This window comes from Balearica regulorum, chromosome 10 (assembly GCF_011004875.1).
Source record: "Balearica regulorum gibbericeps isolate bBalReg1 chromosome 10, bBalReg1.pri, whole genome shotgun sequence".
NCBI lineage: Eukaryota > Metazoa > Chordata > Aves > Gruiformes > Gruidae > Balearica > Balearica regulorum.
This window is the reverse complement of record NC_046193.1, coordinates 2,819,464-2,842,941: the sequence shown is the minus strand read 5'-3', so window position 1 is coordinate 2,842,941 and position 23,478 is coordinate 2,819,464. Positions and strand designations below refer to the sequence as shown.

General features: G+C 40.4%; 1 protein-coding gene across 5 annotated transcripts in view; it reads right to left on the bottom strand.

The window, feature by feature from the left end:
- Positions 1 to 22,915, bottom strand: part of TAMM41 (TAM41 mitochondrial translocator assembly and maintenance homolog) — a 28,283-nt gene extending 5,368 nt beyond the window's left edge. The window contains exons 1-7 of one of the 5 annotated variants that reach the window (XM_075762752.1): positions 22,656 to 22,915; positions 21,051 to 21,230; positions 19,254 to 19,346; positions 12,020 to 12,170; positions 9,725 to 9,870; positions 7,345 to 7,510; positions 5,075 to 5,137 (exon numbers count right to left, since the gene is read on the bottom strand). In XM_075762752.1, the coding sequence (XP_075618867.1) occupies positions 5,075 to 5,137; positions 7,345 to 7,510; positions 9,725 to 9,870; positions 12,020 to 12,170; positions 19,254 to 19,346; positions 21,051 to 21,230; positions 22,656 to 22,793 (937 nt within the window). In that variant the 5' untranslated portion in view covers positions 22,794 to 22,915. Of the gene's footprint in view, positions 1 to 5,074; positions 5,138 to 7,344; positions 7,511 to 9,724; positions 9,871 to 12,019; positions 12,171 to 18,425; positions 18,545 to 19,253; positions 19,348 to 21,050; positions 21,231 to 22,655 lie in introns of those variants that run through there. The other 4 variants (XM_075762751.1, XM_075762750.1, XM_075762754.1 and 1 more) reach the window with 4 other exon arrangements.
- Positions 22,916 to 23,478: the final 563 nt, after the last annotated feature.

Below are 23,478 nucleotides of genomic sequence, written 5' to 3'. Positions count from 1 at the left end.
TCAACAGTAATGCAGCTGATACAGCCCTGCACTACCGTAATTAACTGCGCTGACACCGCAGCCTGCAAGTCAGCTCGTTCTGAGCTTGCCAACCTACTCTGCCTCTTGCAGCAGCTCAACATAAAGAGATTTTTCTCCTTCGTATTTTTCCCCTGCAGGAAGCACTCTACTGAACTCCACCCACTAGACTCTTATGTAATAAGATGCTTACATTTCTGCCCTAGCACATCATGCTACAAAGCAAAATACAGGTTTATACATACAGCTGGTTTCTAAAGCAGCCCTCAGGGTGATGAGTCACATCTGTAGTAAAAGTTAATGGTTGTAATTATGGCTCAGTCTCAGAATCCAAAGCAGTTGGACCACATGAAAATGTCTTTCTACTTTAGCTATGAATCTGTGACTTAGTGGTTCCACCTCCCCTTTAGATTTTTCCACTATATGATACAGAACAAAGACCTAATGCACATGGAATCAAGACCACAACATTTCAGTGTAAACATAAGCTGTATCTGGTTTTACTTAATGATCCATGTTTGGTTTTTTGGAAGTGTTAGTGTGATAAGATAATAACTTGGCTCTAAGTCCCCCAAAGTTTCCCAGTAGATACGCCTGGCTGTAGTCGTCTTTATTTCCTTTTAAAAGAAGAAAGACTAACGTGTATACTGCTGAAGAGCTGTCGTGTGGAGGCAAACAGTTATATACCGTTAGTGTATCATGCACAGACGCATGCTAACTTTTTACACATATTTACAGTGAAGTGCAGTGGTATGCAATATCTGTTCAGGCAGCTGATGAAGACAGCAGTTACCACAATTCTACAGAATATTTTATACGTAAAGCTGTTTCTTATAGTTTAAAAAAAAAAAAACAACACACCACCTTGAAGGCATAGTATACTAACATCTCAATTCTAAGAAAACATGTTATTCAGAGCTGCTACAAGCAGTTGTGCTAACTTAAAAATATCTTGAACAATTGCTTCAGCTGATGATTTAGAATCATAGAATTGTTTAGATTGGAAAAGACCTTTAAGATCACTGAGTCCAACCGTTACCCTACCACTGCCAAGTCCACCACTAAACCATGTCCCTAAGCACCACATCTACACGTCTACCTCCAGGGATGGGGACTCAGACACTTCCCTGGGCAGTCTGTTCCAATGCTTGATAACCCTTTCGGCAAAGAAATTTTAATTCATAGTATTTTATTTATAAGAAATTTTCAAGGCTTGCAGCATTCCTCTAGTAAGATATAAAGAAGAAATCTAAGCTAAAGAAGTATCAACATCTCCTTGAGAGGAACTAAATATAAGAACTTCAGAGTTAGTTCCCAAAGACCATGCAGACTCTGGCTATGTGGGAAAATAAATCAAATGACGGTGCCATCTCTAATGGGAAACAGAGAGGCAATCTCACCACAGACTCAAAGGAATACATAGGCACATTTTCAAAAACTAAATAGGGCATTTAACAACAAACAAAAACATAGAGCTTGAGCTCAACTTTAAAACCACGTTGGCAGAGAAAGATGAAAAAAGTTCTCTTAAATGGGTTGAAATTCTTTATTTTGCTTGTGCTCCTTGCCAATAATGTTAATACACAGCATGCCATCTCAGCAACGACTACTCCTGATTTACATTTAATTTGGAAACATGCCGCACATTGGACTACCATGCTACAGACCAGAGAGCAGGCATTTCACTTTGTTGTTGTTGTTCAGATAAAACAATCAGCTAGGGAAATTCTGTCCCCCCCATTACATTTCAAAAAGAATGATGTAGATATGTAACAAACTAATTCTTTTGCAAGCAGACATAGGACAAAAGTACTTGTACAGTTACTAGGAACAGCAAGAAAAAAAAAAACCAGCCAGAGCTTATTTAATGGAACCACTGATTTCATCCACCTCTTTCATAATTCTCTTGTTTTAGCTACTGTTCTTAACTTAAGCACCACAGAAGGACAGAGTCGTAATACTTTTCCTAAAGTCTCTACTAGAAAGTGTGAAAATAGGTCCTAGGGGAATAGAACATTAGCCAATATTTGGTTAAAGAATGAAGAAAGCCATACAGCATCCTCAGGGAATAAATTTAAAAGCTCAACACTTTCCTGTAATGCACATTCTTTGCATGAGTCAAGCAAAGACCTTCTATGTAAAAGCCATGATGTTTTGTCTGTGTACAGTATGTATCTATATGAATATTAGCTGATAAGAGGCCCAAGAAATGGCAAAGCAAGGTGAACAGCATTAATGCCTGCCCCCTAGTGACAAAGTTCTTAAATTTAGAAACTGTGATTGGGAGAAAATCTTCATTAGAAGATACATCAAGATTTAACATAATTTCAATCAAATATTTGGAGAGAAGTATTTAAAAAAAAAAACACCAAACAAACCACCAAAAAAACCTAAACAAACCCACAAAAAAGCAGGCAAAAGGCTTCTACTAAATAGCTCTGAAACCTATCCCTTCTGAATTCCAGGGAAGATCACTGAAGACTATAAAAACATCACAGGTAAGGCCCACACACAGGCTGGTGGGGAAGCAGGGCTGTGCCTACATAAGCAAGTGAGGCAACATTTATTTTACGTGCAGCGGCACACGTTACAGACACACTCCTGTTCCTAACTGAAGCAGCAGGACTCCCTTTCTCCAGCCAGGGTGGCGTGCACAGCAATGCTCAGGCAGGTTAGCTCTACAGGCAAGCTTTGCACTCACTAAACAACATTCAGAGGTTAGGCAATGCCAGAAACAGTCATTTTCCAGATCTAACTCATTTCCCTCAGCACATAATCTGTAAGTAACCCCCAAAGGATCAATCCTGAATTCTGTTGCTAATGGTTTTGGACAGATGCTGGCAGAAGTGCATAAATACAGTTAAAATAAACCAAACTAAATTATGCTAAATAAAATCTCCCAAGCCTCACTCAAACTTGGTTAATGTTTGAAGCACAGGATCACAATAGCTTTACTCTACCTGAATCAAACTGCAAAGCTACATTTTCAACACTGAAAGCACTGGTAAAAAAATACATGTTTTTAAGTGTCATTCTATGTAATGGGCTGGTTAGAAGATAACTAAATTTTGTTTTAAAATAAAAAAACCCAAACAACCCCACACTATATAGAAACCAAAAAGCAGTTAAGACAAAGGGAAGAAATGGCATTTCATGAATACCTAGTTTCAGGTGCACAAAACAGAAAACACAGTAAAAATTACAAGCCCCACTAAAAGATGCATTAGGACCTCCCAAAAGTCCTATTAACAGTATAGGCTGCAAGTGATTTACTGCATGACACACAAAAGGAGCTAATGATTCCCAGAGGTGATTTTCTATCGATCAGAACAGACAGAAGGGGAGCATAAATAAGCTGACAAATCTTAACTACTTTTATTCATACTCTTGCAGTTACATACAGTTTTGCTTCATGGATCAGTCAGGCTTCTAACTTTCACAAGCACCGAATTCAATGTGATTAACACTGTCTTTTACCCCTCCCCTCCAATTATTTTGCTCTACAAAATCCACTCTCCATGGATTTAGAAACAGATAGGTAACAAGCTGATATTTCTACAAGAGACATGATGCAATATAAGAAGTCTTGACCTCTAGCAGGTAATTTTGACAACAAATCCTAAAATAAAAAGCTGACTTATATGGTTGGAAACCTTACACTAGAAACTCCTACCTACAATATGCCCAACTCATAGAAAACAAAAAATTTGCTTTTCTCAGTTGGAGTTACGTCCTTAGTCTCCTCCAGCTGCTAAACAAAGTTAGGCAATAGTTTTGTTATACTTACTCCAGTTAATAGTGACTAGACTATTAACAGAAGCATATAAAAAGTACAACTGTTCCTGCTTATTTGATTCAGCAGACCACTAATGGTCCTGGAACACTGCAACTTGTGTCTATTTACAAGGAGGTACGAAGTATAACATGGAGCCACCAACTTTACTACTAAATGGGAAGGGAACAGCAGCTGTAGAAGTTTGATAAGGATTGCTCAGCAGGAAACAGCTGCTATATACAGCTGCTTTTAAAACCAGTAATAGCATCATTTGTTCATAATTGCTTTTGTGGAAGAATTAGGAATAGGTATGAATGAGTTCAGAAAATTATTTCAGCAGCTTCATGCAAGCAGTAAGGATTTTTCACTTTGCAGGAAATTAAGACTACCTCCTGATCAGTTTTAAGTAAATGAAGGCTCAGGTCTTAAGTTTGTCTTTTAAACTCAACCGCAGTGCTTTCAGCTTTTTAAAATGCAAACATCAGGGCACCTTAAAGTCAGATTTATTTTAGAACTCAGAAAACTGGATAAAGCTCCAGCTTTGTAACTGGCAGTAACTTTCATTCAGTTAAGAAGGCTTTGATAGCTGAAAAGCATCCCTAGTTTTCCCATGTTTCTACACAAGCAAGTCCTTTTTTCCCCTTCTACACCTTCTCTCACACTGACTTTGTAATACTCAACTCTTTTCTTAGAGTAATTAATTTTGAAGTATGACAGTTACAGTAATATCTGATGTTCACCAAGTATAGGTTCAGTTTGGAATACGTGATGTCTTCAAATAAACACCTGTTTTCCAAGCCTGACAAAAACATTGGATCCTGTCAAAGTTCTCCCTCAAAACTCACTCACTCCTTTATTTTATGATGAAATAACCTTATAGACTAATGTAACACACCACTATGTACTGATCATTTAGGGATCCGCTCACATGTAGAAAGCCAGAGTGAATTATAAAGTAACTCCATTTTTTAATACAAAAAGAGCAGAACTAGTGCACAGCCACCAAATCTGGCCCGCATATAAATGGAAACTGAAGTCAGAAGTTGGTTTTCTGTTACTTTTGGGTTGTTGGGGGGTTTGCTTACTTGTTTGTGTAAGAGTCACATCGGCTCCAATTCCTTTTCGCATTTTACAATTTCTCAATAGTTACATGGGGCTTTCAATTAGACACCCACAAAATTTATTCTTTAAACTCTTGTAACAAGACAGGCTTGGGGCCCTATAATTTTTACTTTGTGAAATCAGAAGGCCTATGTTGATAGAAATCACACACATTCTTACCAGCTGTTAGTATGGTTTTAGCACTCTGCACTATACTGGAAGATCTCACAATTCCCGAAATGCCTGCAGATAGAAAAGCACACAGATGTTACCCATCCCAGAAGTCTGGTGGGGATTTTTTTTATCCTTCAACATGCACAAAAAAAGTTAAATATTTTTCCAGTTATACAATCAAGCCAGCCTGCAATTAAAACATACATTTAAGTCGAGAAAGTTTGTTTCTGTTCTGCTTTGTCATACTAACTGAAAATATTCTCTAAGCTATTTTACATTATTTATATAAAACATAAAAAAACCCTCAAATCAATATTAAAACAGGTAACAACCAGTAGGAATTGATCAAATTAATTCATTTAGTGTTCCCATTATTTCTCTACTAAGACGATTAGTCACAAAGGATCCAGAGTTGTTTCATTTAAGTGCCGGCATATTAACTTTCTAGAGCAGAACAAATTATACTCATTGTTTACTTCAGTATGAAATTGGGATTTTGCACTTCTCTGATCAAGTAGAGATGCCCATCTTGTGCGGTGTTTTTTCTGGCTTTTTTAAATTATCAGCTTTTGGAAATAAGGCTGGTTTACCACTTTGCATTGTGCCACATTTAGTTCTCACTGACCAGCGATTCTTAGGGATTAATGGAATAGTATGTAAAATGTTAGTACATTTCAATAAATGGTTTATCTGTTTTAACACATATATATAAAAGCATACTGATACATACAGAACAAAACCACTGTACATTACTAAATACTTAAAAATGCAGCAATGCAGCAGTCCCAGAGGTAGTCTTCCAAACTCTAAGTTATTCTTCTGCATTAACCAGAATGTAGAATATAATTTAAAATACTATTTTTAAATCCTTCTTTCAAAGCTACTTCTATAATGAAGAACAAAGCTTAGGGAAATCCATGAACAAGTAAGAGGGATACAGTATTCCACTGGAAAATAATTTGGGGGGGTACGGGCGGGGCAGGGAAGGGAACAAATCATGTTGAGCTAGTAAAATACCTAGGGAGAATGCAATTCGACTTGAGTAATCAGCTTTGTCTCGTATGATTACCAAATAGCTTGCCCTGTCCTTTACTCAGATACTTGAATTAGGAAAATCTTTTGGCCACGGAAGTGAAAAAGGGGCTTTAATTTCTTCTCCTAAGAGTGTAAACTGGTTGGCTTGAGAAGAATGGATCTATCCAATGTTTTGATACTGAACTGCTGCCCCACTGTGTGCAGTCCCAGCCATGCTTGCAACACCCTACATAATCAGAACCGCAAGGACAGTTAGCTCAGGGTGGACAACTTCGAGCTCTAAAACTATGTGCACCTCACAACCATTGCAACTCCTGCTCCCAGATTCAGCTATCATCACATTACTGTTGCAGTGCAGCCATAGCAGCACAGAAGCTGCCACAGACTGACATGAAAGATGGACACCTCGATGTCCAGGTGCAATTCATCGGATACTGTCAGTGGAGAACTGCAAGTCTCAGGAGTTTTTTTTCCCCCGAACAGAAACTGGCAGAAGCACTCCCTCAGCATTTGGCTAATGTCTAGTGGCTCCTGGGCATCCAGGGAGTTTTTGCTGTGCTCCAGGAGCTTGCAAAATTGGCCACCTGGAACTAAGATGTGTCAAGTTCTTCAAAGACGTAAAGGACTCTTCAAGTACTACATGCTTTCATTTTTCTGCAGAATAATAAAACATTGATGTCTGCATCATAAGGTTTACCTTGCTCAGACAACATTATCTTGCCTCAGAGACGCTCTCTTTGATGATGAAACACCTCAATCTGTTTCCTCAAAGCCAGAGTTCTCTGCAGAAGCTCAGGTATCTGGACTAACTATGAAAACTGGGAAAGGTAATGCCAGCAAACTAGAGCATTAACTTAGCATTGTGATGTATGACTCGTAGGATATAGAGATTAGTATTTAGATGAAGTTATGCCAGCCAATAAAATCCTGAAGGTGAAAGCATCCCAAATGGAGTTACAAGTCTTTAAGAACTAGTGTGGCCTGCTTAGACCTACTTTTTTTTAGAATCTAAACCAAAACACATCTTTCAATATCAGTAGGAATGCTATTTGCTAGTATTTCAGAGAAGCTGTTTGCAATCAAATCATACTTTTAGGACTGTATCTTAAGACTAACCTCTTGTCTTCATCTTCCTTCTCTCTAAATCATCCTTCTGAACTTGAAGAACAGGTACAATAGTACAATAGGCCTGTATATCTATCATGTCTTAAATGAGATTACAGCCACTGATCTAGACCTACCTTGATGCACCACAAATCCGCAGTCAGGGTCATGGGCAACTTGCAGTAAGATTTCTTCCACATCTCTGTTTTTTCCAGGAGGGTCTACCAGAGAAGTTATCTTTTGTTGCAGAGTCCTTGGCAAAGCCATTAGTTGTGTAAATTGACCTTCTGGACTTTTATCAATCTGAAAGTTATAAGAAATAAGACAGTAAAAACATTCAGTGTTAATAAAGCAAGTTCTCTGTTTCAAAGAAGTCAGAAAAGTCTTCCGGCTATCTTTGACCACTGATAAGCACCACGAAGAACATGAACCATTTCACTGGTAAAAGTCATTTGCAACACTAATGAAAACTTCCCAAGCACTGGGAAAGGCAGTATCTCAGCTCTGAACCTGAAGAATAACTTGATGCAAAGATGTTAATTTTTATCCAAGGGAAGACTAATGTACGCACATGATCTTGCTGCCGCTGCAAGCAACTGTTCATTGAAACTGTATCATTTTTGCTCTCTCCAATTTCCTTTGGAAACATAAGTACACTACAATAAAAAAAGAAAAAACAGTTCCCAAAAGATCACTTAGCTCAGTTTCTTCTGCCTGAATATAATCAAACTATACACACACTTATTTCAAGTTCAGTTTGAAAAACATTTTCTCTGCTTTAAACTCAAACCACATCTGGTTTGCATAATTTGAAGGAAACATTCGTTCCACATTTTACAATCTAAATCAGAAATTCAATGACCCTTTTTTGAATACAATGATACCAACATGCATGCCTGTACGCATTCATACAAAATGTAAGCACATACACTGAAAAATGCATAACGGAGCACATCTCTCCAAAACTGGAGGAAAATATGAAGAACTCGATTCCTCCCACACAACTTTTTAGACAGTTCATGGAGACATCAGACAGGAGTCTAGTTGCCCTGTACACACACACCCTTTAGTCAATGGGGAGAAAATGATATCCAGATGAATCACCCACTGACTACAGAGGGAGCCGACAATGAGCAGGCTCTTAACAGTATGTGGGAGGAATCCGCGCCTGAACCAGAACTGTAAGAACTAGTGTCTGCCTTCAATTGTTTTTGAGGAATCTTTTAAGAAAGAATTTTCTAACTCCGAAAATGTATACTTGGAGAAGGGGTTTCTGTTCTGCATTAAACAGCACTCCCGATAGCAGTTATCCTCGTCAGTCTGGAGAGTAACTGCCAATAACCAGACCAAGCTGTGAGGAAGAAAGTATTAGAGCACTTTGCTCAAAATGAACAGTAAAATGATGGCATTTAATCAACAACCTCGAGGACTATTATGGAATTATGGACAGATTTATTATCCAACAACATATTTGTAGTACGCTACCAGGATTTGTTTAAAGGCAACACAACAGGGAACATTATTCTAACTAGCCATTTTTTTGGAGAAAGCATTACTGATTCTTTTCAAAATTCATTTAAATACTTCTTCCACTAAACTGTTCAAAAGCACACTGGTAAGAAAAAATGGAGACAGCTGCAGTGTAATACAGATTCGCCCACGCTGTACTCCAAAGCATTGCAGTAAAATTGTTTACTATACTCAAGCTTGCTTATATCTGTACTTCAGTTTCTAACAAAGATACATTCTAAAAGGAGGCATTCATGAGATAATTACCAAGATGACTTGAGGATAAAGAGATGTCCATGTCCATGAGACAACCCATGCTATTTCTAACTTCACATTTAAGTGTATATCACACTTGGATATTCACACACAGACCTCTATGCTACAAGAGGAAAAACTGCTGTTGGACCTGGACTGTGGCATCTCTCCCCTAACTGCAATGTTACACTTCTACCTTATGCCAGAAAGATAGAATTCAAGATACCGGTCATTTTGGATACCTGCTTCCCAAATACTAGGAAAACATTGTTTTAGTATGGGTATTTAAAGATAATGCCAGAATTTCATTTGGGTTTAGTCAACTGATCTTTGTAACTAGCACTCTAGCGGTTTTTTGAGAGATGCAGTTTTTGATTGCAGAAAGTTGCACCTCTAAGTTACGGCCTAATCTTTTTAACACAAACCATATGTTTATTCATCACTTCTAGACTGTTGTTTCCATATGGTAGTCATTAGAACACACATTTTAAAATAATCTTCTCTTGTTCCCTTGCTAGGGCTCTAGTTCTGTGCCCATACTCAAAGAAAATGAACAGTAGTTACTACATATGCAGACTGGTATTTAAGGCAAGTCTTCTGGCTGCAGAATTAACTAAACAACAGAAATATAACAAATAGCAAGTACAGTGATTACAACTGCTTGCCTTAGTGTACGGCATAATTCTTGCCTTCTGTCAATGTGATAAAGCACTTCCACTTGCTTGTTTTAAAAATGTTTTGAAGAACACTTGCCTCTAGCCTTCCCAGATGGTGCTTATACACCACTTGAGGGCAGTCCTGTAATATGTTACTGTACAGCTTCTGAAAATGGGGAACATTAGGTTTCACAATGTTCTGCACTTTCGACCTGTCTTCTCCTATTACCATTCTGAAATCACCTGGTCAAGAAAAGAAAAACAGTTAATTCATTAGGAAAAAATGGAAAACTCAAAGAAGGGAGAATGTAACAGAAACCAACACTGTACAAAGCTGCCATCTAAAACTTTATTCTCAAATTCCACCAATGCCTATATAATCTACAATAAGGTTCACCTCTTAATAATAAAAAAATACTATTCCAATACCTTCAAACACAAAAAAAGCTATTCAGAATTGTTATGTGGCCTCTGATGTAATGTCATCAACTCATGTGTCCACATTTTCACTTGGACAACAAAAAAATTCCAGCTGTCAAGTTCAGCCCTGAAAGCGGCAGTAACATCATTCTATTCTTTGCAACCACACATCAGTTTCAACAGATTGACCAGCCCCAATACTTTGTATCTTGAAATAAAGAATCTTCAATTTTCCAACATTGAAAGAAAATAATTTGCATTGTCTCTGCACTTCAAGTGTAGTACCTGAAGTACAGCTAATGGCAGTCATGGTAAGATCACAGTACCATCTTTTCCTCTTAGCCATGTATTTTGTCAGTAATTTCAAAAAGCAACTCCTTTTAACGCCACTGTTACGTTACTTACACTTTCTTTTATGATACACGACTGAAAAGTTTCAAAGAGAGTAAGCGAAAAGACAGTTAGTCTGTAAAAAAACATTCATCTACCTCTGTTAGGTACTACAGTGGGAGCTCCCAGGATTACCAACTGGGAGTTAGAGGCCCAGCGCAGTACATAATCAACAAACAAAATCCTGGATCAATTAATTTTCCCCACTTCCTGCATTCAGGAGATACATGTTGTTGCAAGGTGGCAACTTGCTAGCATTACTTAGTTTATTTCAATTTATGCCAAGCCACAAAACAAATACTTCCCATACAAATGGTATTGATCACTGCTCTCAAAATAAGGCATAAAAAAAAAAAAGGGTAAACATTTTCCAAATTAAAGCATGAACAACTCTTCAGCAGTCTCCAAGGGGACCGATGAAAGTAACACATAAAATCAATTTTGTCTACTAGTCTATCTTCTGAAAAGTAAGACTTCAAAGGGCAGCAAAACAGAATATCCACAAACATGTAATTGACAGCCATTTTCTTGAACATTCCCAACTGGGAGTCTTATTGTTTAGCTTTGTTCACACAGCAGAGCCAATTTCAACATCTTACAGCATGGTAACTGATCTCCCACATTTTTGGTTAATTGCACGGTTTCAAAGGATATATAAAAACAGTACCTTGGTCACTAGTGCTCACCAAGAATCTAACAACATTCCTGGACAAGTTTCAGGTGGGCAGGTATGCAGCCCTGCAGCAAACACCCCTGCTTAGCAGCCCTTGGCCATCCCACCGCCAGTACCCTCTTCACTTTACTGTCGCTTTCAAACAGATAACGATTCAGAAAAAACTGCTACGGAAAAGGTGAACACATTGCAATTTATACTGAGCAGAGAAATACTATGTAAAGAACAGTAACACTCCTCAGCAGAATTAAGCTGCAGCTTATAAAACTTACCTGTGCTTTTTTTAAAAGCTGAATTTGCATTTCTATATGAGCAAAGAAAGTGCTGTGTAAAGTACAACTCAAAGTAAACCTGTTCACAGTGATTTCATTAAGGATATCAACATTTAAAGAGTAATGCTGAATTAAATTGTTACCATTAAATCTTGTATTGAAAAGTAATTTGGAATAATTACTTTATTTTTTTTTTCCATACCAATTCCATAACCAAAGAAAAGAGGAATTTCTCTTACCAAAAAAAAAAGTCAACAAATACCAACCAGGAGGTGAGTGTTCAACATACATTGAAGAATCATAATCTGGATCTTTAAGTTAACTAAATAAGAACCTCAAATACAGCACACTGAAAAAGTAAGAGATAAAGTATAGGTCAGTCTATCAGATGAATCAACTTTACATTGAGAGTGGAAAGAAATTTTTTTTCCAAGGTTTGGAACCATTAAAACCAAAATACAATCCACACAAACAGAAAATAACTCCCATTATCTCACAATGCAGTTGTTGGAGCATGCAGCAGTGTAGGCCCAAAGCAAGAGAGCAGATGACTTATTATACATTAGACTTCCTACCGTGGTACCACAGCTCCAACTACAGCTTTTCTCCTCAGCGACTTCAGACATCATATACTAACCAGAATAGGAGAGTCCTGCAATCTGCATATAGAGGTCTTCTTCAGAGAAACTTTCTGGTAACATGAGAAAGGCTGCTGTGACTGCACTCTTCAGATTGCTAACAAGAGCAGCTTGCAGTTTGCTATTCTCATTCTGGGTCAGTATTTTCACCTGAAAAAGCAGAGTCATTGGAAGCAAGACTTCAGCAAAGTGCTACAGAAGACAAAGCTAGGAGTGTTACTCCACCCAACATGAAAAATAGTAAGAAATTTATTTAAGATTAGATCCTGTTATTATGGTTCAATAGACTAGAGTCTCCCCTTCTGTATACACAGTAGGAGATACAGGAACATCTTTTTAAGAATTAACAGCCTGCTACAAAAGGCTGTTTTTACAAACACGTTCAGAACTGCTATAAACAACAGCCATTAACTAATCTCTGCAGAGCAAATCACCTTTTCATATTAATGAATTTAGGATTAATCAAAACAGTAAATATGAATGCATCAACAGCAATACTTCATATGTGATTATGCAGTAACAAAAAAAGACCACTGTCACACTGAATGAGAATGGAATAGCAGAAAAACAGTTCAGTTTTCATATTCATCTTCATAATATTTATTTTTTAATACAGGACTCCTATCATATGACTTCAAGTAGTTTCTTAGACATTAGCTGTCCTCCTAGAAGAAGCAGGGCTTTATTTTCCACTGCATGAGCAGACTGCGGACTCAATGGGAACATCACATATACATGAAGAACAGATCACTGAATCCTAGAATCCTAGACTGGTTTGGGTTGGAAGGGACCTCACAGATCATCTAGTTCCAACCCCCCTGCTGCAGGCAGGGACACCCTCCACTAGACCATGTTGCCCAAAGCCCCATCCAGCCTGGCCTTGAACACTTCCAGGGATGGGGCAGCCACAGCCTTGCTGGGCAACCTGTGCCAGGGCCTCGCCACTCTTGACAGTAAAGAATTTCTTTCTAACATCTAATCTAAACCGACCCTCCTTCAGCTTAAACCCATTACCCCTTGTCCTGTCACTACACTCCCTGATAAACAGTCCCTCACCATCCTTCCTGTAGGCCCCTTCAGGTACTGGTAAGCCACAATTAGATCTCCCCAGAGCCGCCTTTTCTCCAGGCTGAACAATCCCAACTCTCTCAGCCTGTCCTCACAGGAGAGGTGCTCCAGCCCTCTGATCAGCTTCATGGCCCTCCTCTGGACTCGCTCCAACAGCTCCACGTCTCTCCTGTACTGGGGCCCCCAGAGCTGGACGCAGTACTCCAGGTGGGGTCTCACAAGAGTGGAGTAGAGGGGCAGGATCACCTCCCTCGACCTGCTGGCCACACCTCTTTTGAAGCAGCCCAGGACACGGTCCGCTTTCTGGGCTGCAAGTGCACACTGCTGGCTCATGTTGAGCTTCTCATCAATCAATACCCCCAAGTCCTTCTCCTCAGGGCTGCTTTCAATCCAGTCCTCGCCCAGCCTATAGTCGTGCTTGGGATTGCCCCAACCCATGTGCAGGACCTTGCACTTGGCCTCGTTGAACTTCATGCGGCTTGCACGGGCCCACCTCTCCAGCCTGTCAAGGTCCCTCTGGATGGCATCCCTTCCCTCCAGCGTGTCGACCCCACCACACAGCTTGGTGTCGTCGGCAAACTTGCTGAGGGTGCACTCGATCCCATTGTCCGTGTCACCGACAAAGATGTTGAACAGCGCTGGTCCCAGTACCGACCCCTGAGGGACGCCACTCGCCACCGTTCTCCACTTGGACATTGAGCTGTTGATCACAACTCTTGGAGTGCGACCATCCAGCCAGTTCCTTATCCACCGAGTGGTCCATCCATCGAATCCATGTCTCTCCAATTTAGAGACAAGGATGTCATGTGGGACAGTGTCAAATGCCTGGCACAAGTCCAGGTAGATGACATCAGTTGCCTTTCCCTTATCCACTGATGCTGTAAGCCCATCATAAAAGGCCACCAAGTTTGTCGGGCACAATTTGCCCCTAGTGAAGCCGTGTTGGCTGTCATCGATCACATCCTTATTTTCCATGTGCCTGAGCATAGTCTCCAGGAGGGTCTGCTCCATAATCCTGCCAGGTAACGGAGGTGAGACTGACCGGCCTGTAGTTCCCTGGGTCTTCCTTTTTTCCCTTCTTAATAATGGGGGTTATGTTCCCCCTCTTCCAGTTAGTGGGAACTTCGCCGGACTGCCAGGACTTCTCAAATATGACGGAGAGTGGCCTGGCCACTTCATCTGCCAGTTCCCTCAGGACCCGCAGATGCAACTCGTCAGGTCCCATGGACTTGTGCACCTTCAGGTTCCTTAGATATTCTCAAACCTGATCTTCTCCTACAGTGGGCGGTTCTGCATTCTCCCAGTCCCTGCCTTCCGCGACCTAAGCAGTGTGGCTCAAGCATTTGCCAGTGAAGACTGAGGCAAAGAAGTCGTTGAGTACTTCAGCCTTCTCCATATCCTGGGTAACCAGGTCACCTGTTTCATTCCGGAGGGGACCCACATTTTCCCTCGTCCTCCTCTTATCACTGACACACCTATAGAAGCTTTTCTTGTCGTCCTTGACATCCCTGGCCAGACTAATTTCTATCAGGGCTTTGGCTTTCCTAATCTGATCCCTGGCTGCTTGGACAGTTTCTCTGTATTCCTCCCAGGCTACCTGCCCTTGCTTCTACCCTCTGAAGGCTTCCTTTTTTTGTTTGACTTTGCCCAGGAGCTCCTTGTTCATCCACAGGGGCCTCTTGGTATTTTTGCTTGACTTCCTCTTTGTTGGGAAGCATCGCTCCTGAGCTTGGAGGAGGTGACCCTTGAATATTAGCCAGCTGTCTTGGGCCCCTCTTCCTTCCAGGGCTTTTTCCCATGGTATTCTACCAAGCAGATCCCTGAAGAGGCCAAAGTCTGCTCTCCTGAAGTCCAGGGTAGTGACCTTGCTATGTGCCGTCCTCGCTGCCCTGAGGATCTTGAATTCCACCATTTCGTGGTCACTGCAGCCAAGGCTGCCCTTGAGCTTGACATCCCCTACCAGGCCCTCCTTATTGGTGAGAATAAGGTCCAGCATGGCACCTCTCCTCGTGGGCTCCTCTATCACTTGGAGGAGAAAGTTGTCATCGACACATTCCAGGAACCTCCTGGATTGCTTGTGCTCAGCTGCGTTGTCCCTCCAACAGATGTAACACAGAATATATTATATAGAAACATATTATGATAGAACATTAGACAGATGAAGTCAGTCTGGTTTACAAGATTGCTAACTATGCTCTTTCAGAAACAACTCTCCCAAGAATACCGGCTTGTTGTGAGGTTCTGTCTTTTTCAAATGTTCTGGTTAAGTGATGCTGTCTTGCTTATAAAGGGCAGCTTCTTAATATTTGTTTACTCTCGAATACCTTAAAAGGTGAACCCGCTGGCAGTTATGAACAAATCTACCCAACTTGCTTTTTCTCCCCAAAAGCCCATTCACACACAAGTGAGTTGCAGTATTACTTGAAATTCTGTCCCTACATATAACCAGCTAAGGTATCCTTTGAAGTAAATATTTTCCTTTAGGAATGTAAATACTCTGATAATGAAGGGAGGAAACAAAAAACAAAAAAAACAAGAACCAAGATTCAGCAAAGTATGAGAAGCAGACATATCTGCTACCCAAAATTCTTCTTATAGAAAGGACATTGACAAAGCAATGTCATGGCTGGCCAATACCATAATCAGAACATACGTTTCAAATATGGTGAAATCTTTAAGTGGGATAAAACTAGAGCAATATCTCATTTTGATATAATGGTGAATGCAACAGTATACAGGCTGCTTGTTTCAATCATTCTGCACTAAATCCTAACTTCTCCTGCAAATTACTTTGTATTTTTTAGCATTAAAATGAAAGACAATGATAAAACGTATTAAAATACAATACATTCATCTGCCCAGAGTAAATTTTACTTCCTTGAAAACCATGGGAGAAGTTTACTGAATGCATACAGACTTGCTCAAATAAGATCCAACAAACGAGACAGGCTGGTCATGAGGATAAATTAATATTTAAAATCTCATCAGTTAATTCACTTCTATGTACTTTCATAACTTGCTGCTACAGGGAAGCTCTAAGGAAAGGCAGAAGAGAAGTCTGTGGCACCCCAAGCAGTCACACAAACTGGTTATACCTTAGGCTAGCCCTGGAAATAGCAGCAAGTTACTGACACGTTTTAAGAACACCACAGTTACAGCCTTTTAAGAGGTGAAACTCCACAGAGATGCTATTCCTCCTCATGGAAGACCACAGACTTGCTTTAGTGAAGTAAAAGCAAAACATCTCCTCCTTTGCTAAAAACACTGCCTAACATAAACTAGAATTTTTTCAAAGGGAAATAACACACCAGGCTTCAAAATCTGAATGCCTGAAACACTGCAGTAGTGATACCATTTATGAACAAATTTTAAACAATCTCACAGGAAGACATAATGCAATAGTTACCACCCAGGTATGACAAGGACGAATGTTGATGCTTGGGGTAAATCTGAAAGACCACCAAAGTTAAGGAAGGCTTTTCCATAGTATGGAGAATTTACGTGACATGGGACGTAAGTTCTGATCATATGGGGGAAAGAAGAAGCCAATTTATTCTGGTTTTACAGTATACAGAGAATTCAGTTAATGAACAGTAGACACTAAAAATATTAAATATTTTAAATGAGACATATATTCAATATTATAAATAAGCATGACCCTCAGTCATCACAACATTTTCAAGTAAGAAATGTACTACTTTCGCTGCTAGGAAATTCATACACAAGAAACTGCAGGCACGTGTAAACAAAGATACTTACAGACAAACAAAAGACACAAAGAAAATCTCACTGTAGAATGAAAGGTGTCAAAAGCAGTATTCCAGTTTGCCATTTAGCGACATTCACACTCTGCTAAATATTACAGTAAGAGGATTTTTCCATTCTCTTTCAAAAAAATATTTCTACAGATTTGGACAATGGAAAAATTCTCTAAAGAAATAATGTGCTCTGTCACTCCTTCTTGGGAATTTTTATACTATAAAAAACCCTAAACCTCCCAAGACCTCTCTACTCCTCCTCTCTCTCTCACATCACTTCCATTTATTAAACACTTCCTTCTTTTAGTAGTTTCTCCAGGACAACAGTAAATACAGCTGCTTACACCAAAGCAATTACTTACACTGTATGTTTAACAAAAATTCAGTAATACTTCAGATGCTTTTTAAAATCTTCTTCCTCAGAAAAGGAATTATGTGTCACTTGTGCTTATTTATTTTACTTTTTAGGCACAGATGCTTTCCCCCTCCCCCCGCAGGAAATCTGTCAGTTAGGGAGAAGTTACAACTAAGTTTATTCAATTTTTCAAAACAGTTAAAGGGGAATCTAGCTAATCAGCATTATAAACTTCATCTAGGATGAAAAGCCAATAAACTTTTAACACAAACAAAGAAGCCTGGGAAGAAAAGTTAGCATTTCTAAGTGGCAAATCCAAACTCCCATCTATTCTGCCAAACATTCTGGAAAGATTACTTGGTCAAGGCAACCCGTTTATAACAGAAACAAAACCTCCAGTGAAAATTAAGCCAAGATTTTCAAGCCAGAGCAAATGTTTTAGCTCTTGTGCTAGAAGAGCTTGGATAGTTTTCACTCATGGAATGACAGCTTTGTAATGGAACACCAGAAAGGCACTGAGCTCTTCCTCCTCTATATGAGAGTGAGGAGAAAATTCCCAAACAAACTGTTAAACAGTATTGTCTGGCTTCAGTCAGCTGTGGCCAGAACTAGCACAAATGGCAAAAGGTATGCAAGAGATTATAGTGTAAAAGAAAACAAACCTAACCCTGTGTCCCCTCCAAAAGAGGCTTATTATACATTCTTAAGGAGGTAAAAAAAGCTTTCTATCATTTCCACTTAACATACACGTATCAAAACATCAAATCTGTTGTGAAGCCAGAACCACCAGACATTTGAAACCTGTACAACAGATCTAAACAAATTATTTGGTCATTCTGATCAATACGGTATAACATTCAAAATCCCAGTTAGTGATTTTATAGATTGTACAGGGAGAGACAGTTTAAACATTCACCAAGTAATCTTTCAGTCTAATTCTAGATCAAGTCCTGCAGTCTTTACTCAATACAAATTCCTGGAGGCTTTCTGGAAATATTTTGGACTGATTTCTTCTTTTATCTATTAAACAAATATGCAAGAAGATATCTCTGCTGTCATGTCAACAACTGAACAAAATACCAAATTCTGCCTTCTTGTGCAAATACGTACTCCCATTGAATTCAACCAAAAGATATGAAGCACAGTTTATAGATATTAAGATGAAAAATCCTAAAATAAATCAAAGCAGCAGCAAATGCAGTTACACTGAAAATAAATACTCACTATTCATTGTTAATGTGAAATTCAGAATTCTTCCTTCAGTTCTTTTTCTCAATGTATTATGTTTCATTGTTTATAAAGATAACAGCTGTTCTAACCTATATCAAGCTATAAAAAAATCTCTGGAGTCAGAGAAAAAACAGTGCTGAGACAATCTATTCAAACTTTCACCCCAAGTTTTTAGTTAAAAGCATAATTAATTTCTGTTCTAAGACTTGAACAGAGTTCTCCTCTCCTTCCCCCCGCCCCCCCAAGAAATTTTAACTTAGCACTGCTGCCATCTGCTGAAAGCACACTGAGTCAGCACTCCCGGGAAAACAAAGACTTCCTATTTTTTATGACACAAACATGGAGAACAAAACCCAACATTCTTAGCACATGGTTCAGTCATACTTCAACAATGCAATCAACTAGACGGTAACTGCACAGCAAAGCAGCTTTCATCTTTAAAGATTTCCATTACTTAACTGTGTTAAATTTTGGTGACTCCTATAATTTGTTGTAAAAGGTAAATGTTACATTTAATATTAAAGGGACTTTGTGTTAATATAGTCCACTTAGTCAAAATTTTCTACAGACAGAAAACTGTGATTAATATACTTACCTTTAGGGTTGTTTTTTTGTTTTTTCACATAACACAGAGTATCATTAAGGACTACTTTTCACTTCCTTTCTGACAGATTATGCCTCTAGGACTAGATCCCTAAATTAGGGCAGATTATTTGTTCAGTACTGATTCTTAACAATTAAAGTTAAACCTACAACTGATAATTTTCCAGCCCTGTGATTTCCTGCATTTCAAGATAGCTAACTGAACAGACTAACAGTTACCGGTTTTTGTAGGCGTCCAGCAACATAGAGGGTCTTCCAGTGAAGTAAATCATCAATCAGGGTATCAGTGCTAATTACACCATATTTTATCATCTGGAAAAAAAGCAAAATGAAGATTTTTGAAAAACCATGTATCTGCACCATTTTTACTACATGAAACTTACTACTTACTTACTCTGTCATTAATTCTAAGGAACACACACCTCCAATAAAAAACCTGGATGCATAACATTAAAATATTGAAATGTTTTAATGAACACAGGAGGTAAAATATTCCTATTTACGTGCAAACAACTGGGAAAAAAAGGTGGAACGCACAGAATTCTTTAAGATCCTTTCTAGAATCAAAGTTACAATAAAGGCACACCAGGATCAATCACTAAAACAAAAGACTTTAAATCCCAAAGAAATCTAGTCTAGATAGACATTGACACTGAAGAGATCTGAACATTAAAATACAACTGTTCATAAAAAGATTTTGGAAAGGTTACGATCAGTTTTGTACCAGCCAAATGTTACAATAGTTGGAATAATCCACAGTATCCTTTATGATACTGAAAATACCCAAGACATAGTTTGTCAGAGATTTAAAATAAACGAAACCCCTAGACATTTATGTGTCTTTTTCTTTTGCTCTTCAATGTTAGAAAACAAATTGTGATTTTGTAGTTCAGTTCCTGTAAGTGGAAAAAAGATGAACTTTCAACAGTTTGTTACCAATGTGCATTTTCTGAGTTCCCAAAGATTACCACCACAGAAAGGCAGTCAACTCCAGATAGCAAAGCACCACAGACCGTGATATGACTGAGTCATTACAGCAGGAGATAAGGGCGTAAAGCGCCAAGACCACCACAATTTCATAGCAAAGATCATTGGTCCTTAAAATCCAAAATCCCTTTTTATGTAAAGTGAACAAGGTTTAAACCCCAAATACTTGCCTCATATATATGCCTTTAAACAAAACAGCAAGTACATAACAGACTACTTTATCTACCTCTCCAACTTTCTACAAAGAATTCTGACATGTACTCAACATTATCGCAGCTATGTGTGCTCCGAGAAACTTCAGTTAGGTAGATATTGCTCACATGGCATTTTTCCACAATCGTCCTTCATTTTCCATCCTTCTTTTAAGAACTTGCTTTCCCTATGTACAGTTTGTTATCACATGGCAAAAGTTACTGAAAATCAACACCAAGACAGACAGATACAGCCTTTCCCTCCCCTGACTCCTATCTGCACTCCTTACCAAACAGAGTCTACATATAGACGCGGGAGTAGGACTCGCTGGATGATTACTATTTATCTGGAATTATTAATTACACACAAGCTTCACAGGTTAGGATGTTAGCCATTAAACAACACAGATGTGAATTCCAACTTGCTATGTTAAATATTTGCATTTTATGTCAAACAAACAGTAAGAATCCACTTTGCTATTACTCATGGTCAACTGCTGAAATTAAGGCCTTGTTTCCCCACAATACACTTTACAACCACCAAAACTGGCAGACAGCAAGTAATAAGGAATATAAAACCAGTTTCTGAAATGCTTTAGTTGTAAATTCCAAGCACTGCTTGCACTTTAAAGCACAAGAGCAGCTGTTCTGTTTGCTTTTAAATGAATGTTCTGTTTATGAAGCAGTTTTGGAATATAAGTACTGAAGATGCCATAAGTTAAGGATCAGTTACAATCTACAAGACTTGCTTCCTGCGCAGAAATCTACATTAAGTTAATAATTTCAATACTTCACACACAAACATTTGACGTAATTTACTCAAGCTACTTGTACTTACCCTACCATTACACGGGACTAAAGTATTGTAGTAAATCCCTGCTCCATAGCTCTGTATACTACTTATCTGTTTTGGCCCAAAAACTTTTAGGAAGGAATAATGACTCCTGTTCTTTAACAAGTTCATCATATGCCAGGTCACAGAATCATCAACAGCAAACACGAAGTCCAGCATATTGCTCTGTGGATAAAGAGAAAAATATTGGGGTTTATATGTTGGAAAGCAACCAGTGTTAATCATATTTATCTAAGATATATGTAGTGTCAAACTACCAGCTAATCATTTTTTCATGAGTAAAATAAATCCAAAACCAAACATTAATGTCAAATACAGTGTAAAGGTTCTGATGAAGTTGTATGTTTTCCAGTCAGTCTAGCAGAGATGGCCCAAAATCTTTCTGTCTTCCTGGTTAAGTGACCAACCTTCAACCCTCCAAAATGGGAGCACATGATGAGATCTCCATCATCCTAGTTCACAGCTCAGCTTAACAGCTTAAACTGCTCACGAACAGGACTTTTGCTAATACACAAGGCCATGAACTGGGAGATGTGGGCTGAGAAAGGGATCTGAGAGCTAGCAGCAAGAAACTGCATTTGTAGTGTATTCACTCGCTTTTGTCAACAAAACAATCCAAAGACTTGTAATGTACAATACACATCCTGCTCTTCTGAAGAGATCAGTCCACAAATTCCCTGCACACAGGCAAGTTGAAAGTTTACAACTCATACCTACAACAAGCTAATATTTGGAGTGACATTGCTTCAAAATCACTAGGCCCACCATTCTTTGTGGCTTACTAATTGGTGGCCTACATCTTAGCTAATCAGTTAATAGTACTATAAAGTTGGTCCATTAGCTACCTTTTTTCCCCATTCTTTTGTGTGAAGATGAGATGCTGTTAGAGCTCTGAAATTATTACCCCGTTTTTCTCTTTTCAGAAAGGAAAATTAGATGCGTTTGTGGGGAGTGCTTAATAGGCAAACCATAATGAGCAATATTGCCTATTAACAATTTAAAAAATGTTAAACACATAAAAAATAAAAACAAATCACTATTTCCAAGCAGCTTGACCCTCAAACAATGAGGAAGCACCAAGAATGCCACTTCAGCGTGACAACACATTTTGCTTAAGTTACCCTCATACCGTGCACAGCAAACGGTTTGGAAGAGCTGTAACTTCTTTTAAAGCCAGCAGCAAGCTGTGACAGCCAGCTGGCAGACACAAGGCTGCAGGACCACCTGAACCACACACAATCATAAAACGACTGTCAGGGGCCACCCCGGAGGCCTCCCGGGCAGCCTACAGCCCCCGGTGCTCTCTCTCCGTCAGCACGGACCGGGACACTTGCCCACTACCCCGCTGTTCGGTAAGGGATTGGGGGGGGGGGGGAAGAAAGGGGGGCTTTGCCCCTTTTTCGTGCACCGGCCACAACCACCAGGCCAGAGGCAGCTCCAGGCAACGCACCTCCACGCCGAAAAACCGAAATGCACAAGGCCCACGGCCACGGCGGCCCTCCCGCCTGCCCCCGCCACACACACGCCGCGGCGGCTCGGGGGGGGGAGCCCGAGGGCCCGGCCCGGCCCAGGGGCGGCCGCCGCGCTCACCTCGCCGTGCTCGGCCGAGGCCCCCGCCTGCCGGAAGACTCCGGACCCATAGGCGAAGGCCAGGCTGAGCTCCTGAGGGAAGTGCGCCAGGACCCGCCGGAACTTCACCCCCGAGCTCGACAGCACCGGCAGCGCCATGGCGCCCGCCGGGCAGCGCCGGCCCGGCCCGGCCCGCCTTCCCGCCGCGCCGCCTCACCCCGCCCAGCCCAGCCCAGCTCCTGAGGCGGCGGCGGCGCGGGGAAGAGACGCCGCAGCCCGGCGGGGGCAGGGGCGCTGGCGCATAGCGCCCTCTGTCGGCTGGCGTGGGGATGGCAGGACTGGGCCGCTTTCCCGCCCGCAGCGGCGGCTCCCTGAGGCCGGCTCCCTCAGGGCGGGCGGTGGCCGTCCGCGCCCGGAGCCTGCTTCGGCGTGCCGGAGCCCAGAGACGGCGCGTTTCCGCCGGTAAGGCCCCTTGAGGTGTCAGGGAGCGGGCTCCGGTGCATTTCAGGCCGAGTTCCTCCTGAGGCTGCTCTGCACCGCCCGCGACAGAAAGGGCCCGTTAAGCTGAGCGGCTCCGGCGGCGGCAGCGAGGTTGCACTGAGGGGATGGGTTTAACTTTCCAGTTTTCCTTCCCCAACTCCGTTTCAGTTTAATTTTTTTTTTTTGTCATCGCAGTTGTGTGCCCCTTCTTCGATTATTTTTCCTCTTTTTTGGTCCCCCCCCCCCCATATTTTGTACTGATTCGAGGCTTCCCTCAGGAATAGTCGCTGGCTTTATACTCATTCACAAGTCCCCCGTGCTCCGAAAACAGCCCACAGCGTTTAATCATCGTGTTTGTGCTTAG